The sequence below is a fragment of the Corvus kubaryi genome, unplaced genomic scaffold (genome assembly GCF_017639235.1).
Source record: "Corvus kubaryi isolate FWS band 111438036 unplaced genomic scaffold, C.kubaryi_AGA036_p1.0 37386, whole genome shotgun sequence".
Classification (NCBI taxonomy): Eukaryota; Metazoa; Chordata; class Aves; order Passeriformes; family Corvidae; genus Corvus; species Corvus kubaryi.
Genome location: NW_024581128.1, coordinates 1489373 through 1505932, shown reverse-complemented (window position 1 = coordinate 1505932; position 16560 = coordinate 1489373). Strand labels below are relative to the sequence as shown.

The window sequence follows — 16560 nt, the reverse complement described above, 5'->3', positions numbered from 1 at the left end:
TTTCCCATTCTGCTGGGAAATTTAAGTTGGATTTTTTAGGCTTCCCCTCTGCTTAATAGTAGACAACGTTTAATCAAATTCCGGTCTAAGTTTCTGTTGGTTAAGGAAAACAGGCAGGATTTGAGTATTTCTGTGTGGTTTGTGCAATGCTTTTGTGTGTGGCCCATTGTCTCAGCTCTTAGGGGTACTTTTCCTTAATAAGGGAAACTGTTTTCTTGCCACACTTAAAGTGTGCTTCCTCTTCAAATGCATTGCTGGGCTGTTTTGGTCAGTGATTTTTAGTAGCTTTTTGTTGCCAGGTGGGTGTAAGAGCAGAGATTTGTTAGCACTGAGCACACTGCATAATTCAAGAACAAGGTTCTGTTCTTCAGAAGCTTTTGTGCTGACCACTATTATTCAAAACACAGGTAAAACCGATGTAGCTTGAGATGCCAGCCCTCAGTCACCACTGGGATTGTACAAACTTGCTTAAAGGCAAGATGAGTTCACACTCTACTATTCATTCGTTCAGTTTATTGACTGGTTTTGGGAGAAAAGCCCTTTTTCAGTCTGAGCGGAGTTGATTTGTACCTTGGGCTTACAGGTAATGGGAAAAGAGATCAGTGGAATGGCAGTAAAACAGTAGATGTGTTTGGAATGAACATTGATTGTACTGGAGACCTGAAGAAATGCTTCTGCCTGCTAAAGAAGCTGGCCAGTTTTGTATGCACCAGTTGCTTTGGGGGGTTTCTTTTGGTTTGTTTTTAGAGAAACAAGTTGTTAAGTGATAAAAGTATGTCTTTCTTTTCTTATTTTACTTTTCCTTATTTAACTTGAGGATTAAGATCTTCTTTTGTTTTGTTTTTTTTCCCCTTAAAATTTGACAGTGTGTGGTTAATACGGTTTCGCAGATAGAAGAAATAGATACAGAAGTGGTTGTTAAGTAAGTATGCAGCCAGTTTGGGTTTGTTTTTTTTTTTTTGTGGTGGGTGGGGATAGTATGTTTTTTAGCATAGATAAATTTACTGTTCTAATTTTTGCTTGAATTGCCCTATTGTTAAGGATTATGCTTCTCTTGCATCTTAAGACTCTGTTTTTGTCTGCCTCTGGGTGGGTATTGTGTTTTACTTCTCATTCAGATCCTAATGTTACCTTAAACTTACCTTTGAAATAAATACTAAAATTCTGTGAATCTCACTACATGAAGCATATACCTCTTGAATATATATCCACTTGAAGGCATTCCCTGTTGCCATAATCTGGGACTTTGTATTAAAACATGTCATTAGTTTAAATTCCTCCCCCATAATCAAGAACAGGAGCTATCCAGAGACGAGACCAGACAACTTCAGCCCTAGAAATGGTCCATCAGGAATCTCACCAAGCTCAGCAAAGGCAAATGCCAGAGCACAGATGGAGTTGGAGCCAGGCTCCTCTCAGAGTTTGCACAGAGCGCAATGGGCACAATGTGGAAGATGAGAAATGCCAGTTGAATTTTAGGGAGAATCTGTTCCCCATAGGACTGGTCAAACACTGGAACAGAAGCCCAGAGAAGCTGTGGAATCTGTGTTCTGGGACATGGTCAGGCTTTGACTGTGCAGGGCCCAGAGCAGCCCAGTGTAGTTGGACCTGCCTTGAGCAGGGCTTGGCAAGGCAGCTCCAGAGGCCCTGGCTCCAGGGGCCCCTGCCAGCTCCTGTTTTTTCTGTGGCTTTATGATTCACTTGACTCAGCAAAGTGTTACCCCAAGATAATAAAAATAGTCCAGCTGATAAAGCAAAGCGAGTTGCAGAACCTGCATGGGTTTCATACTCAGACTGGGTAACAACTGGGCACAGGGTCATTTTTAAACACTGGGTATTTGGTCACCATTCTCCAGTGTTTACTCTTCTGCTCTTGGGTCCTAACTCTGTATTAGAGGGTTTCACTTTTGTTCTGTCAATGACTTTTCTGCCCTTTTGCCACAAACAGGTGACTTTCATGGCAGAAGTGGTCTCATTGCAATACCTTGCATATTAAGCCTTTAAATGGGCTTAATAACACAGCTTTGTAACACTTGGAAAGTATTTTCATGTAGTTTTTTTTGTAGTTTGTGAAAATGTTATTAACCCTCTCCCTTGTTGATAACACATACTTATCCCAGGGAAAAGAACATTATGCCCAGGAAAAAAGTAAAGGGTAAATCTGAAGCGTTCATTTTCTTATAGTATGATTTAATTCTGTATCCCTCCTTCCCCACTCCACTTACATTGTGTTGATTATGACTGTTGTTTAGGTGGTGTCTGTTGTTTGCCAGGTAAAAGTCTACACTGTTTTCCTTATATTTGCAATTCCATTTAAAGCACATTTTTTCTCCTTTATGTGCCAGTAGGCATCATGGCCAGCAAACAGTTGCTGTTTGCTGAATACTGCTCTTTTTTCAGGCTTGCAGACCAGATGAGGATGATGAATTTTCCTCAGTGGTTTGATTTACTGAAGAATATTTTTTGTAAATTCACCATCTTCCTCAAGAGAATAAAGGTAAGACATTAATTTACAAAGAACTTCACATAGTTCAGGCATGAAAGGGGGAATGAAGTTGCTTTTCCATTTGAAGTCGTAAGATGTTGGTTTTGCTTGTAGAGTTCAAACTTCTGATTGAAATAAGGAGATGTGAATATCAGCATCCAGGGCAAAAATGATCAGTGCTAGCAAAGAGAGCAGTGGCAAAGAGAGAATACTTCTTGTTGCTCGATTACTTCTATTCTAAGCTGCTAGGGATTAGGACAGGACTTTTGCATGTGTTGGATTGCTCCAAATGAGGTTTCTTTCACCTATCTCAGAAACACCAGATACTGGTTGCCATCAGACAAATGGATCTGCCTCCAGATACTAATCACACAACAGAAAATAAAGCCAGAATTTAGTTTAATTCTGTGGGCAAAAGAAAATCTCCTTCTAGCATAAGCTTGTGGCACTGGGTATTGGGGTGTTTTTTGTAATAGAAGTTATATCTCATTTTAGGCAACGTTAAATACTATCCGTAGCGTGGTTTTCTTGGTTCTAGACAAGAACCAAAAAACCAGAGACCTGGAAGACACGTTACAGAAGAACTCTGCTAAGGAGAGCACGGTGGACACCGAGGTGGCCTACCTGACGCACGAGGGAATGTTCATCAGCGACGCCTTCGGCGACGGGGAGCTCCCAGCCGGAGCAGCCGACACGGCCTCCCAAAGGAACACCTCCCCCAACAGCGAGCCCTGCAGCAGTGACTCCGTCTCGGAGCCCGAGTGCACCACCGACTCCTCATCCAGCAAGGAGCACACCTCCTCTTCCGTTACTCCAGGAGGAGTAGAGATGATGTGAGTGAATACCTTGCCTGCCTCCACCTGGCAGCGTGGCCGGAACAAGGGGTGAGGTGCAGGCGGTTGTTTCTGGTCACAGAGTACAAAAATGACTTAGGAAGAATGTGCTTTTTAGGTAGGTGAAGTGTAGTGGCTCTCCCCCTAGAGACTGCCATCAGAGTGCACTGTTCCCAGCCTTTGTTTCATTTATTTGCCTTGCTTTCACCTGCATCTGTAGTGGTACAGGGACTGATTTATGTCACTTCTTCCAGAAAAGAGCCCCTTCTCCATTAGTTTTTCTGGGGAGGCCACTTGTGTAGAGAGCAGGAAAGATGTGAGTCCGTGAAAGACAGATTGTTTGTCATGCCTTTAGCAGGCAGAAGCATTTCTGTTCCCTGTCCATGTTCCCTATGGTTATTTTTCCTAGGGTTTTATGTTTGTTTGTTTGTTCATTTTAAGCTGGCTTCATGAAATACACCTTGATAAATTCTAGAGAAAAATCTCCTCTTTGTCATCAACCATTTGACCTGCATAAATAAATAAACAAATCCATCTCAGTGCTTTGGTTACACAGGCAGTGCTGCCCTGAGGTGCTCCAGTCTCCAGAGGTCTAACCTTCTGGCATCCTTTTATGCACCCCTTACTTGTGATAGCAAGTCAGAGCTATCTTTTGAAAAGAACTGGGCATAATATGTATGGGACTCAGGCATGAACCATTTCAAAAGCCAGTAAGTCTGGATACAGAGTTATATGAAGCACAACTGAAATACCACATGTTAACCCTGCTGAAAGATGGAAGACAGCAAGTGGCCTGCTCTTGCTGCTTGGTCCTTGAGTATCTAAACCTATGTGTTGAAGCAGCTGTTAGTTTCAATAGGGACCTTCCCCCCAAATCACAATGCTGGCTGAAGGAGATAGATTTAAAATAAATATGCTGTGCATAAAACGCAGGCCTTTGTATGTCTGAACATCTGTTGTGTGCTGGAGGAGAAATGAAATGTGAAGAGGAGTCCAGGGTTACGTGGAGGAGCAGGGAAAGGGAAGGGGGTTGGATCCAAACTAGTCTGGAGCACTTTGCCAAGTTTCCTAAAAATATACCATCCAGCTAGAGGTTCTGAGGAGTAAAGTAGTTTCTGAGGCTGGTTGCATAACTTCATTCTAAAATGCACTTGCTTCATCGCTCTTCTGGTTTTGTTTGCACCTTTGTTCTGTGTTTGGAGCAGGCTAATAAAACTGCACAGAACAATGTTAGCCCAGTTGTTGCTCCACAGTGTCCCAAGTTCTCTCCTGTCACGCTGTCAGTCTCTTGGGCTGGCCCAGAAGATTGTGATCTTCACTAATGGCGTGAACCATAAACGGCAGAACTGTGCTAAGTGCTCGCCTCAGAACAGTAGACAAGTCATACAAGGTTTTTTAAAAAGCACCAACTTCAGAGCCTGAAGTCTAAAGAGGTAGTAGAATGACAGCCTGTAGACTAAGGCTGGGGGGAGTGCAGAGCATCTATTTTAGGCCTTACACTTGCATCAGAAGAAAGATGCTGTGTTTTATCTGTCATATGCTTGTGATGCTGAAGTGTTACAGGAGCTGGGTAAATTTTAGCTCAGTAAATGTTAATTATATTTATTGTATCAGTAATGGTTATATCTTGTTTACTCTTAGACCATTAATAGCAATTAGAATGCGGATTCAGAAAAAAAGATAAGGATGTGCAATTATGCATTTCCTTGCTTCAGGGGCTGACAGGACATTGACAGCATCTTAGAAGATCCCATCTGTATAAAGTGACTTTGGTGATTAGCTGACTGTCTGCATTTGACAGTTGCTGCAAGGCTCTTTCCTCCTGCGTGCAAAAATATGGTTTTCTCTATGAACTGATGCTCAGCCAACTGGTTCTGTCATTTTTAGGATCAGCGACGACATGAAACTGACTGACCTGGAGCTGGTCAGGCTGGCAAACAATATCCAAGAGTTACTTTATAATGCCTCTGATATCTGCCATGATCGTTCAGTCAAGTTCCTCATGGCAAGAGCAAAGGTGAGGAGCTTGGGTCAGACTGCTGGTGGTGCCTCATGCTTGGTGAGCATTTGCTTCCAGGTTACTGCTTTAATGAGGGTTCTGGAGCGGTGTCTGCGATGGGAGTACAGGGCTGTTCCTGCTGCCACAGGCTCTGCATGGTAATGCTCAGAGCACACTAGTGTTAACATACACCATTGTAAGGCAGTGTTGGTTTCTTCTACCTATTTCTCTTTTTAATATTCTGACTTCCTGTCTTTGATGCTTCATGCAGAGAATGCGTGTCTATGTGCAGGTAGCTGCTTGCACTGCAGTTTACCCTGTCTGTCACATGTAGGGTTAAAGAATGTGCCTCTGAAAACTGCAGTAGCCCTCAGATATGCTGACTAGTTATTTCTGTACATCTCTGTATTTTTGTGGTGTTGTGTCTCCTTACAATGGTTTTCTTTGCATGCAGGATGGCTTCCTAGAGAAGTTGAATTCCAACGAGTTTGTTACTCTTTCTCGCTTGATGGAAGGCTTTATCTTGGATACTGAGCAGATCTGTGGCAGGAAAAGCATGTCCTTGAGAGGAGCTCTTCAGAGTCAAGCCAATAGATTTGTGAATAGGTTTCATGAGGAGAGGAAGACAAAGCTAAGGTACCTCTGGGCAGACAATATTTGTGTTCTTCCATGAATAGTTTTATGTATCGTATGCCAGCCAAACAGAGTCTTTTGTTGCCTAGAACATTTGTAAGCTTGTTGTACTTTAAAGCAGGGGGTGAAAAAATTGTATTGAACCCCAATTAGCAATATTAGACTTCTACTGTTTTCATAAGTTGATTGCTTCAAACTGGATTTTTCTCCAGTTACCTAAATAAGGACAGCAACAGCTACAGAAGGTACACAAGACTAACATTGAAGGGGCAGGGTTGCTCTGTTTCAGGGGTTTAAGAATAATTCACTTTCAGCTGTTTCCTGAAAAAAAAAAAGCCAAAACCAAACCACTTGGAGGAACAGCCTTGCCAGTAACATCCATCAAGTCTGTTTGCTCTCCTCCATCAAAAGCTGTTAAAATTCCAGTATTTGTACATTATTTCATTGGCAGTGATCTCAAAGACCTTTATTGCCTTCATTGAGTGAACAATTCGTGAGATCTCTAGACCAGCACAGTGTTGTTCTGTTTTGCTGCTGACAGTTGTTGGTCACCTCCTTCTGATGAAGATGACTGACATAACATTTGGGGCCAGTGGCTTTTTAGAAATTGTTCTACAGCATTACAGGCAGGAGAATTGTCAAGACAAGGTATTTCTTTCTCAGCCTCCTCTCTTTTGTGTTTATAACCAGCCTGCTTTTGGACAACGAGCGCTGGAAGCAAGCTGAAGTTCCTGCTGAGTTCCAGGACCTCGTTGATTCAGTGTCAGATGGCAGAATTTCTCTCCCTGAAAAAAAACCAACAGGTGTGTGTCTTGCAGTCCTGCTGTGAATTGAATTTATTATCTGCAAATTCTGCTGTTGAATGTTGATGAACATATTCTGATGACACTCTGGATCTTTGTTTGCTCACTGTCCTCTGGGGGGATGAGAAGAAAGTTGATAGCTGGTTTTTTTAATTGTATTTTTTTTCTGTTACTAGTGTTGAAATGCCTTGCGCTGAAAGATTATCTGTTTGTATTTTGAAAACGCCCAGAAGTGTTAGCACAGGGAGGGAGCTGCCTTTTTATACAAATATTCCCAGTGTAGAGGCTTGCAGTCTCTGCACAAATTCGGTCTTTTCCCACAAGGTACTGCTGAGGAATTGCAGGGAACTGAGGAGCACGTGCATGTGCTCAGCCCTCCTTGTGTGAAATGAAGCCTGCATCCTCCCCACTGCTTCATCATCGCCGGTTCAGATGAGAGGCAGCATGCCATCTGGCTGCTCGTGGAAGGAAAAGCTCATGTTCATTCAATGATTTACCTTGTCACAGAAACCTCATTTGACCTCAGAGAAGTCACTTTTTCCTCCTTCTGCCCCACTTCCCTGTGTGCACAGTGGGAATGCTTAATGTGTTCTTACCTTGTGGGGATACTTGTCCAGTATTGCAGTGATGGGGGGAGAGGGGATGAATATCCAGAAGAGGAAGAAAACATGCAAAGAGGGGGAGAAAAATGGCAAGAGATTAGAAGGAAGAAAATACAGTGATGTCATGGTGGAGAAACCCTGACCTCCTAAAAGGAGCATAGCAAATACAGGGAGTGTATTAAAGCAATAATCACTCAAGTTATGGAACATAACACCAAAATATGTTCATCAGCCATTGCTTGTAAAATAACCTCCTCCAGCCTCCTTCAAGCAGATAATTTAGTGTGAAAAACTGCATCAGTAAGAGCTTCTGTTATGAAGCCTGAGGAAAAAGTGATTTGCAGTTAAAATATTAATATACACAGCAAATCACTTGAGAATGTATAGTAGAAAACCTAGTGGCTTTTTCTGCCTTTCTTCTATTTTCAACCTGTTGTATTTGGAGTTTTTAAGTCCATAATGACTGTGCGACTATGGGATTTTTTGATCTAAAATTGTAGCAGATAATGAAGTAACTTTATGGGTCATAAAAATTATTATGGGTGATCAACTGTCTAATAAATACTGTAAAAGAGAGAAATGCTACAAAGACTGATTGTGGGTTTTTTCAAACCTTAGCAAGTGAACACTGCATTTTTATAAACAGCATTTTTTGCACTTGTTTTTAGTTCAACTCACTCCTTTTCCTGTCTTGCTAAAATGTCTAGCTACTGAAGAAAGAAAGCCAGCTGAATTCCTTATTGTTGAAGGACAAAAATATGCAACAGTTGGGTAAGATGCACTCTTTTCTCTTAGCAGTGGGTTAGTTGGCAAGAACTTTTGAGTAGAACTGTGATGAATGCTAACAGCTTTAGCAATCTTACTTAAAGATCCCTCTCCTTTCATAGACTAATTTCTCTTTGGTTCCCAACAGTTATAAAGTACCACAAACTCTTTGCTACATTAAAATGCTGTTTCTTCTCTGAATGGCTAGGCTGAAGTTTATAATTTTATTTGAATCCTTTTTTCCAATTATTTCATGAAAACACACAGCTGATAATACAGGTTTGTCTTCTGAGCCCAATGTTGCTTCTTGCAATCTTTGTTATCTCTGGCAAAAATTGTAGGCTCTTAGAATAGTTTGGGGTGAAAGAGACTTTTAAAGGTCATCTTGTCCGCACTGCCTGCAGTGAGCAGGGATGCCTTGCACTAGACCAGGCTGCTCAGAGCCCTGTCCAACTTGACCTTGAATGTTTCCAGGGCTGGGGCATCCACCACCTCTCTGGGCAGCCTGTACCAGTGTTCCACCATTCTCTTTGTAAAAAATTTCTTCCTTATGTCCAGTGTGAATCTACCCTCCTTTACTTTAAAACTGTTGCTCCTTGTCCTATCACCGGCAAACTAAACAGTTTGTCCCTATCTTTCCCATAAGCCCCTTTAAGTACTGGAAGGCTGCAATAAGGTCTCCCCAGAGCCCTCTTCTCTCCAGGCTGGACAGCACCAAAATGCCTGAGTCCACTACTGAATGATTGCTTATCTTATTCAAAGTAAGATATGGGCCATCTCAGAAGCTGCATATGCTGTTTCTTGGTATCCTGTCTGCTTTGAATTGGAAAGTGGTTTCTTAAAGCTGGTTATATCAGAGACATTTTAAAATGTATGATACTCACTTATTTCTTTCATGTAAAAGCATGCTGTGTTTGCAGGGACTGTGAGGCTTAAGCATTAATTATGCATGAGAGTATTTTTGGAGAGGGAGTAAAGCCTGGAGGATCTCACTCCCCAGAGCTCTAACATCAGTTTGCACCAAACTTAAAAGGTGTGATGTACAGAATGTCTTGGACCAGCTGTCATTTTATGAGTTGCTTCATGGTGATGTGTCATTGTTCAATTGGAAACAGAGTCTGATGGCTGAGAACTTCTGTGCCAGGCAGATGATATCACTGCTGAAGAGCATTTCAGGTTGAGCAAGAGCATTGCTCTAAAGGATAAATTTGCTTAATATATGATGTGTTTGATAATACACCTCTGCTCACTTGAAACTTGTTCAGTTGAGCTCTGTGAAGCAATCATGAGCTTCACAGTGCAAATATTTGTTTCATTTCTACACGCTTCTACATCCAGTTTCATTGCATCTAATCAAATAAAATGCATTCGTCACAAATGCCTAGAGTTCACAAAACATTTTCCAGGTGTTTATTTTCAGCTGACTTGTCATCATCTTTCTGCACTCTACTGCCTAAAGGAAGAAAGAGATTTAGCTTTTTGAAATGTTAAAATATCTACTCTGAACATTTTATCTTGCGTCAATTTCCCTGCCTTCTGTGTATTTGAATTCAAAGGAGCATGCTTGCTCTGTGGGAAGCCGCCTTAATTCCATCCAGTAGCTCCCAAATTCTGCAGTGCCTGCTGACTTCAGGAAAAATTACAGGTGTTGAGCATTTTTGAATATTTGGTGCTGTTTCTTTGCAGCTGCCTTCTCTGTGACTCCTTAGCATTTATTACATACATTTTTCAGAGGTTTTTCTCTCATATGAAGTACTTCTTCCACACACCACCCTGTGGAATGGGTATTGGTTGTAACTATCTCTGTGTAAATCTCCTTTATGTTTCACTTCTGCTCCACATCAGTTAGTGGATTTATTCAGTGCTATAATCTCTAGCATTGGGTAGCTTTCTATCAACATGACTGGCTTGTGTTTGATTTTTCAACATCTTTTGCGCACTGAGATGGCACATTTGGCTGTTTCCTCTCTTTTCAGGACAGTATTGCTGCTAATAAGAATAATCCTGGAGTACTGCCAGTGTGTGGATAACATTCCCTCCATCACCACTGACATGCTGACCCGCCTGTCTGATTTACTGAAGGTATGGCTCCAAATGTGCCCCCTGTGCCAAGCAGGGGCAGGCAGGGTGCAGAGAACATGTCTTACTCTCCATAACACTCATGTGTTTTTGTGATTACATATAACTAATACAAATTATCTAGAAATCATTGTGTTTGCTACTATGCCATAAGGAAACCTTTCAAGCCAAAAGCATTAAAGATGTAATTTGTTGTGGGAATTAACTCTGGGAGGGCTATCTTTCCTCCTGTTCACCTGGAGTATTGGAAATCCCATCTAGTAGTATTGACATAGCTGCCTGTCCTTCAGGCTGGGTGTGGGATTAATGCTGCTGAAGAAAAAGCAATTTAATCCCAGATGCTAGAGAAATATATATCTATATTGAGGAAGGAAACAAGTCCCTTGGTTTTTACAAATTAGTAGGGTCAGTAGAAGCATGAAAAATGGTATGGGATGAAGGTTCTGTTGTAAAGGTGATGAAACACCAGGACCTCTTTGTCATTTATTTCTCACTAGAGAAGAGGAAAGCTGGTAAAGCCCAGACCCTGCAAGGTAATAGAAGTAAATAATAATAAAAGGAGCACATTAATGCACCTTAAAACTGTCTATGTATCCACGCACACGCAGACACACATATACATGTATCTATATAGGGTCCAAAGCCTCGCAGTTAATTTATGTCAAGGTTTTCACTTGTGTCTCTGCCCACAAAGGTTGTATTGAATATGAGCATAATCATTGAAAGATAAACAGATTCAGTCTCCACAAGGATATTTTACATAAGGTGGGGGGCAGGAGAGGGGAAACAAACCCTAGGAGATGGAGCTTTTTAAATATTTGTCCTGTTGGTAGTTCTTATTTGAAAAACCAGATGCAAGAACACTGCTCCCTGCAGTTGTCATTCAGATTAATCCACAAACCTTTCCTTTTAAAAGCACTATCCAAGGCAAATCAGTCTGTCTGGGCCTGCCCCTATTCAAATCTTCTCCACCTGCTGCTTCCCTCAGGAATTGCAGCACCTTTTCACAGGTGTTACTTCCCTCTCCTTACTTTATCTCATTCTAGCTCTGTCATTTATGGTTTGTTTCTTGGTATTCAAACATCATGTGCAGTTTAATTACTGTATTTCCTGTCTGTCAGCAAGGTGCCATCAATTGGAGAGATGTCAAGAACAGCTAGAAAAACAAAAGCTCATTTATTACACTTCGAACAAAGTAGAGCCACTCCAGGTGTCCTGGCAGGTCACTGCACTTTTTGTTTGACACCTGTCAGAGCCAGCAAACTTTGAGGGTAGCAAGAGCTAGACTGATTGTGATGGAAAATGAAAAGCATTCCCAGGTAATGAAATTCCAGGTGGTTCCGAGCTATGGCTGCAGCCTGAGTGAAATGACATCTGTGTATGGGAGAAATCATGGAATCATTTAGATTGGAAAAGACCTGTAAGATCAGTCAAGTCCAGTTGTTTACCCAACACTGCCAAGGCCACCACTAAACCATGTCCCCAGGGCCACATCTACATGTCTTTTAAATACCTCCAGGGATGGTGACTCCACCACTTTCATGGGCAGCCTGTTCCAAACTTTGACAACCTTTTCAATGAAGAGATTATCCCTAATATCTAAACTAAACCTCCCCTGGTGCAACTTGAGGGCACTTCCCCTTGTCTTGTTGCTTGTGGAAGAAGAGAGTGACCCCCTACATGGCTACACCCTCCTGTCAGGGAGTTGTAGAGAGCAAGAAGGTCCCTCTGAGCCTCCTTTTCTCCAGGCTGAGTGCCCCTGGCTCCCTCAGCTGCTCCTCATCAGACTTGTGCTCCAGACCCTTCTCTGGGCACACTCCAGCACCTCAATGTTGTGAGGGGCCCAAACTGAGCACATGTGGCTGTAATTACTGGGGTCGTTCAGGCAGTGCAGACAAGAGAAGGCTCTTGGCCCTCCTGCTGGGTGCAGGAATGCTTTCCTCCCAGCAGGCACAAGGAGGAGGTGTTGCTCTTTGGCTGTTCCAGGCATTCTGCTCCCTCACTGTTCTGTCTGCATCAGGCCATCTGGGAACAGTCATTCTCACAGAAGGCAGGGGACAGTACGTGTGTCCAGCACCCTTTACAGACCAAGTTTTTGATGGTCTGCCTCACAGTTAAACCTAACCTGAGCTAAATACCTGAGGAGCTTAGGCGGTGGGAGATACAGCTGCCTTTGGCTCACTGATTCTACTTTAAAGTCCATGCACAGGTGTAAGAAAAGGTCTTGCTTTTCTGGAGAACATGAAGTGAATGTGAGGCAATTTCAGCCCCTGACCTCTGTCAGCAGTGTAGGTTATGCCTCTCTCAGCTCAAGGGCCACACATAGCTCTGGTTCAGTTGTAGTGCGAGGTCTGGATTGCTTTTCTGGCCCTGGATGCACCATTCTGGCAACCCAGAGTTGGGGGGGTGGTCCATGGTGGCTCTGTGGGCCTGCATTTTGTGACTGACACCAGGCAACAGACAGAGAAATTATTTCCCCTTTTTGCCCAAGGAAGGTTGAAATATTGGGCTTGTTCTTGCATTATCATGAAGAAAGACCTGTGAAGCAGAATTATGCCCCTGCCCTCAGAAAAGTGGTCTTTATGAGGGAAATCCTCTGTGTTGCAGGCAAAAGCTGCAGGGCAGTCTTGTCACAATTTCTTCTGAATCTTCAGGTGTATGAGAAAGGGTCAGCTCTCTGTAAGTTTTGCCTCCCAGTGTCAAAAGAGTGTTCTGTTCAAATACGAGCCCTGGGACTTCTGCTCTCCATTCAGTGCAGGAACTGGGGATAACAGCAGTGGCTTTTCTACTGCATCACCCAGGCCAGTCTGGAGTATCTGGTGTCTCAAGATGTGTAAGGAAGCAGAATTCCAGTGTAAGACAGAACATGCTGATAGCAACTGTCTTAACTGCCCAGAGGCTTTGCTGGCCTATGTGATTTTAATGATAACTTCTTTTCTCCTGGAAGTAAGTTAGGAAAGTTTAAGCATGAATTGTCCACTATACCTGGAATTCTTACAGGACTGGCTTTTCATCTTCTGTGCATCATTTCTTAAATCCAGTATTTCATAATGTTGCAAACATAGATTCAGTCACCTCAGCAGGAGGGAGTTTCAGTGCTTTCAAGTTTCCTTTAATATCAGCAGTGGAGAAGGTCAAGAGCCTGAGCAAAAACTTGTCATCTTGAAGTTTTCCACTCTGGTTTTCCACGTGGCTACTCTACTGAGGAAAACTAGTGAAACTCTGGAACTGGCCTTCATAATAACTTATTTAATCTTGCAAAATTCTTTTGATGGTGTTTCTAAACTGTGGGGTTATGTAGTTGATAAAGAATCAACATTCATTTTCACTGTCCTTTTTCTTACAGTATTTCAACTCTAGAAGTTGCCAATTAGTGCTTGGAGCCGGTGCATTACAAGTTGTTGGTTTGAAAACAATCACTACAAAAAACCTAGGTATGGATTTCTGTATTTAAAATGTCAAAGGTTGTTCCCCTGCCTATGGAAAAACCCAAGTGCAGAAAAGCCCTAAATATCTATGATAAGCTTTGTTTGAGTTCTGGGGCTGTGCATGGACACAGAGGGTGATAAGACCTTGCCAAGTTACCTGTCTGGAGTGTAGTTTTAAACTTTCTCCTGAAATTAAGAGCCTTTGATTGATGGGTTTGAGCAGGTGTTTAAATTTACAGTTCCCATGTTTCAGGGTGAGAAACTGGTGAGATTACCAGTCTGCATTTCCCTTTTGGAAAGGGAACAGCCTGATGAGAAAGGGCTGAAAGGCTCTGGGCCACAGCTGGGTTAGGTTTTTGCTGCAGAATGTTTGGCCAATGTGGTGACCACACTGGCACCATTGAGTGTCCTGCTGCTGGCAGGTTTGCTGGCAGCAGCAAACTCCTGTTGGAGTTGGGAGAAGCCTGTTTTTTTGGGATCCTGTTGACCCTGCAGCAGGAGCAGGTTCAAGGCAGGTCAGTGCTGGCAGGGCAGGGTGTTTTGTACTCCACTGCAGAAGAAACACTGCTGCCTTGAGAATGTGGTTGCTGAGGTTAAGTAGCTGATGAGTCAGGTCCTTTGAGATCTCCCCGATGTCTGCATGTGCTCAGGGCTCAAAATGTCGAGTAAACACTCAAAGCCTCTTGTAAAATCAGTCCCATATCCCATTTTACCAAAGCTGGGTGTGAGTAGCCAGGTAACAGTCTGGCATCTTCACTGGATGGGGGCTCCCAGGGAAACAAACATGTATCTGTGTGCTTTTGCAACAGACAAAAGCTCACCATGGTAAGCTGTGTCAGATCTATTGTTTATGTCATACGGTCCATACAGAAATGACTCTTCCTGTGTAATAACTACGTTATTTCTCTTCCTGCATTCACAGCCCTTTCTTCACGTTGCCTCCAGCTTATTGTACACTACATTCCCATTATCAGGGCTCATTTTGAAGCTCGGCTGCAGCCGAAGCAGTTCAGCATGCTCAGGCATTTTGACCACATCACAAAGGTAATTCTTCTGGCGGTTTCTGAAAAGTGAAGTTCTGCATTTCGACTGTACTCTGAAGAACATGAATGCCGCTAGAAAATGAAACCTGCTTTCTTCCCTTACAGGATTATCACGACCACATAGCTGAAATTTCAGCAAAGCTCGTTGCCATAATGGATAGCTTATTTGACAAACTATTATCCAAGGTAATGATTTATGGAAATAATTATACGCTCTCTAAATTGCAACTGGAGGTCTCATTGTATACAGCCTAGATGTTTCAAATGGAGGCTTAAACTTTCCTAACCAGGACTTGTTTGAATTTCTTTTAACTATATAGATGGAAAGCTCTGTGCTGTTCTCATGAATGTGTTTTGTGTTCACATTTGCCACCTGGGTGTCAGTCACCTTCACTCCCAGAAAAATGAAATGTTTCCTTGGCTCCTTCAGCAGGAGCAGCAATGCTGTGGCTGGTGCAGATGCTCAGCTGTTCAGGAACTGAAGTGCTCTCCTACCACTGACAGTTCTTGTCTGCAGCCAGGCTCAGCAGGTCCCATTTCCTGCTCTTTGCAAGTGGGGAGGGTGGCATTTCCGGCAGCTGAGGGAATGGCAGGAAAGTGCTGAGGAGGAAGAGTTTTGGAGGGGAAGGACCAGCCCATCTGTTGGGCTGCAGGTCTGGGGACTGGAGGTCTGTGCTCAGCAGTTCCTGCTCTGGGGCAGCATTATTAGTAGCTGTCCCATGACGTGCTCCTGGTGTGCTTTGGTGTTTGAACAGTGGTGCAGTGTGGTCCTGGGCTGGATCTACTCCGACTCACCTCAGGGTGGAACACACTGAGACACCTCCGTGGCGCACAGATACATAAAGTACATGACCTTTTAAAGCTTAGTAGTGTGCTTTGGATCTTAGGGGTTTGGGGGAAAGAAGTAAGCTGTTTTGTGACACAAATAAATTAATTTTTTAGTGATAGATTTGATTGATTGGCCTGGGCCAACCTCTTCCTTCAAGGAGCTCATGGGAAGCACAGGAGCACAGGTTGGGGACAGGCTGATGAGAGCTGCCATGGGGCAGTTACAACAGGCAGCATTTCTATCTTCCTTGCTGTTTCTTTTATTATATTGTTACTTTTTGTTGTGCTTTTTCATTTCATCTGTTTCTTTGGACAGTCAAATGGTGCTGCCTAAACTTAAGGGGGGGGGGGGGGAAAAAGCCAAAGCATTTGAATTGGGATTCCCCACTCCTGTTGTGTTTACTTTTTTAAAAAATGTGTTTATGATCTTCTCTAAAGACCAAAATGATCTGCTGGTTTTGGGGGTTTTTGTCCCCCATAAAAGTAGCTGTTTTGTTAAGTAACATGGCTTTTTGGCCACTGTATCTCTTGAGAATAAAAGACAAATGCAAGAATTTACATTATTGATACTAAACAAGTGTAGCCCACAACAAAGGAGGAGCAGTTTATGCTCTTGATGACATTTAGTGAGAACCCATCCCTTATGGTCCCTCCATTTTCACAGCCCATTGTCCCTTTGGGAGCTGGCACAGGATGTAAACTGAGGCTTTTCCTGTCCTTTAGAGCTCTTGAAGGCTGAGTGACAGTGCTTGGCCCGCATGAGTGCAGCCCACGGAGTCCAGGAGCAAAGGAGGATTGATTTGCTTCAATTCCTAGCACCCCTCATCATTTGGCTCATCTTGTTCCTAAAACAATGAAATCTTGGCACTGAAGGCTGTGCAGAGCATAAGCCCAGGACATTTGGGTTTATGCTCTGCACATAGGCAGAGCATAAATACAGGCGTGTCAGAAATAGGCATGTCAGTACAACCATGTCAGTGTGTTCCTGGGTTCAGGTGTTTGCGGTGTCCTGGGGATGAAGCGGTCACCTGCTTTGAGGTGTGTAAATCTGCACAAGTGAGT

The 16560-nt window shown here is 43.0% G+C and overlaps 1 protein-coding gene across 5 annotated transcripts in view; it reads left to right on the top strand.

Annotated features, from left to right (window-relative positions):
* Positions 1–16560, top strand: part of VPS54 (VPS54 subunit of GARP complex) — a 47073-nt gene that overhangs the window by 24643 nt on the left and 5870 nt on the right. For all 5 annotated transcript variants that reach the window (XM_042036682.1, XM_042036681.1, XM_042036686.1 and 2 more), the window contains 11 exons: positions 867–922; positions 2401–2497; positions 2981–3318; positions 5206–5335; positions 5772–5953; positions 6641–6753; positions 8063–8126; positions 10097–10202; positions 13546–13633; positions 14550–14671; positions 14776–14856. In XM_042036682.1, the coding sequence (XP_041892616.1) occupies positions 867–922; positions 2401–2497; positions 2981–3318; positions 5206–5335; positions 5772–5953; positions 6641–6753; positions 8063–8126; positions 10097–10202; positions 13546–13633; positions 14550–14671; positions 14776–14856 (1377 nt within the window). The remainder of the gene's footprint in view (positions 1–866; positions 923–2400; positions 2498–2980; positions 3319–5205; positions 5336–5771; positions 5954–6640; positions 6754–8062; positions 8127–10096; positions 10203–13545; positions 13634–14549; positions 14672–14775; positions 14857–16560) is intronic.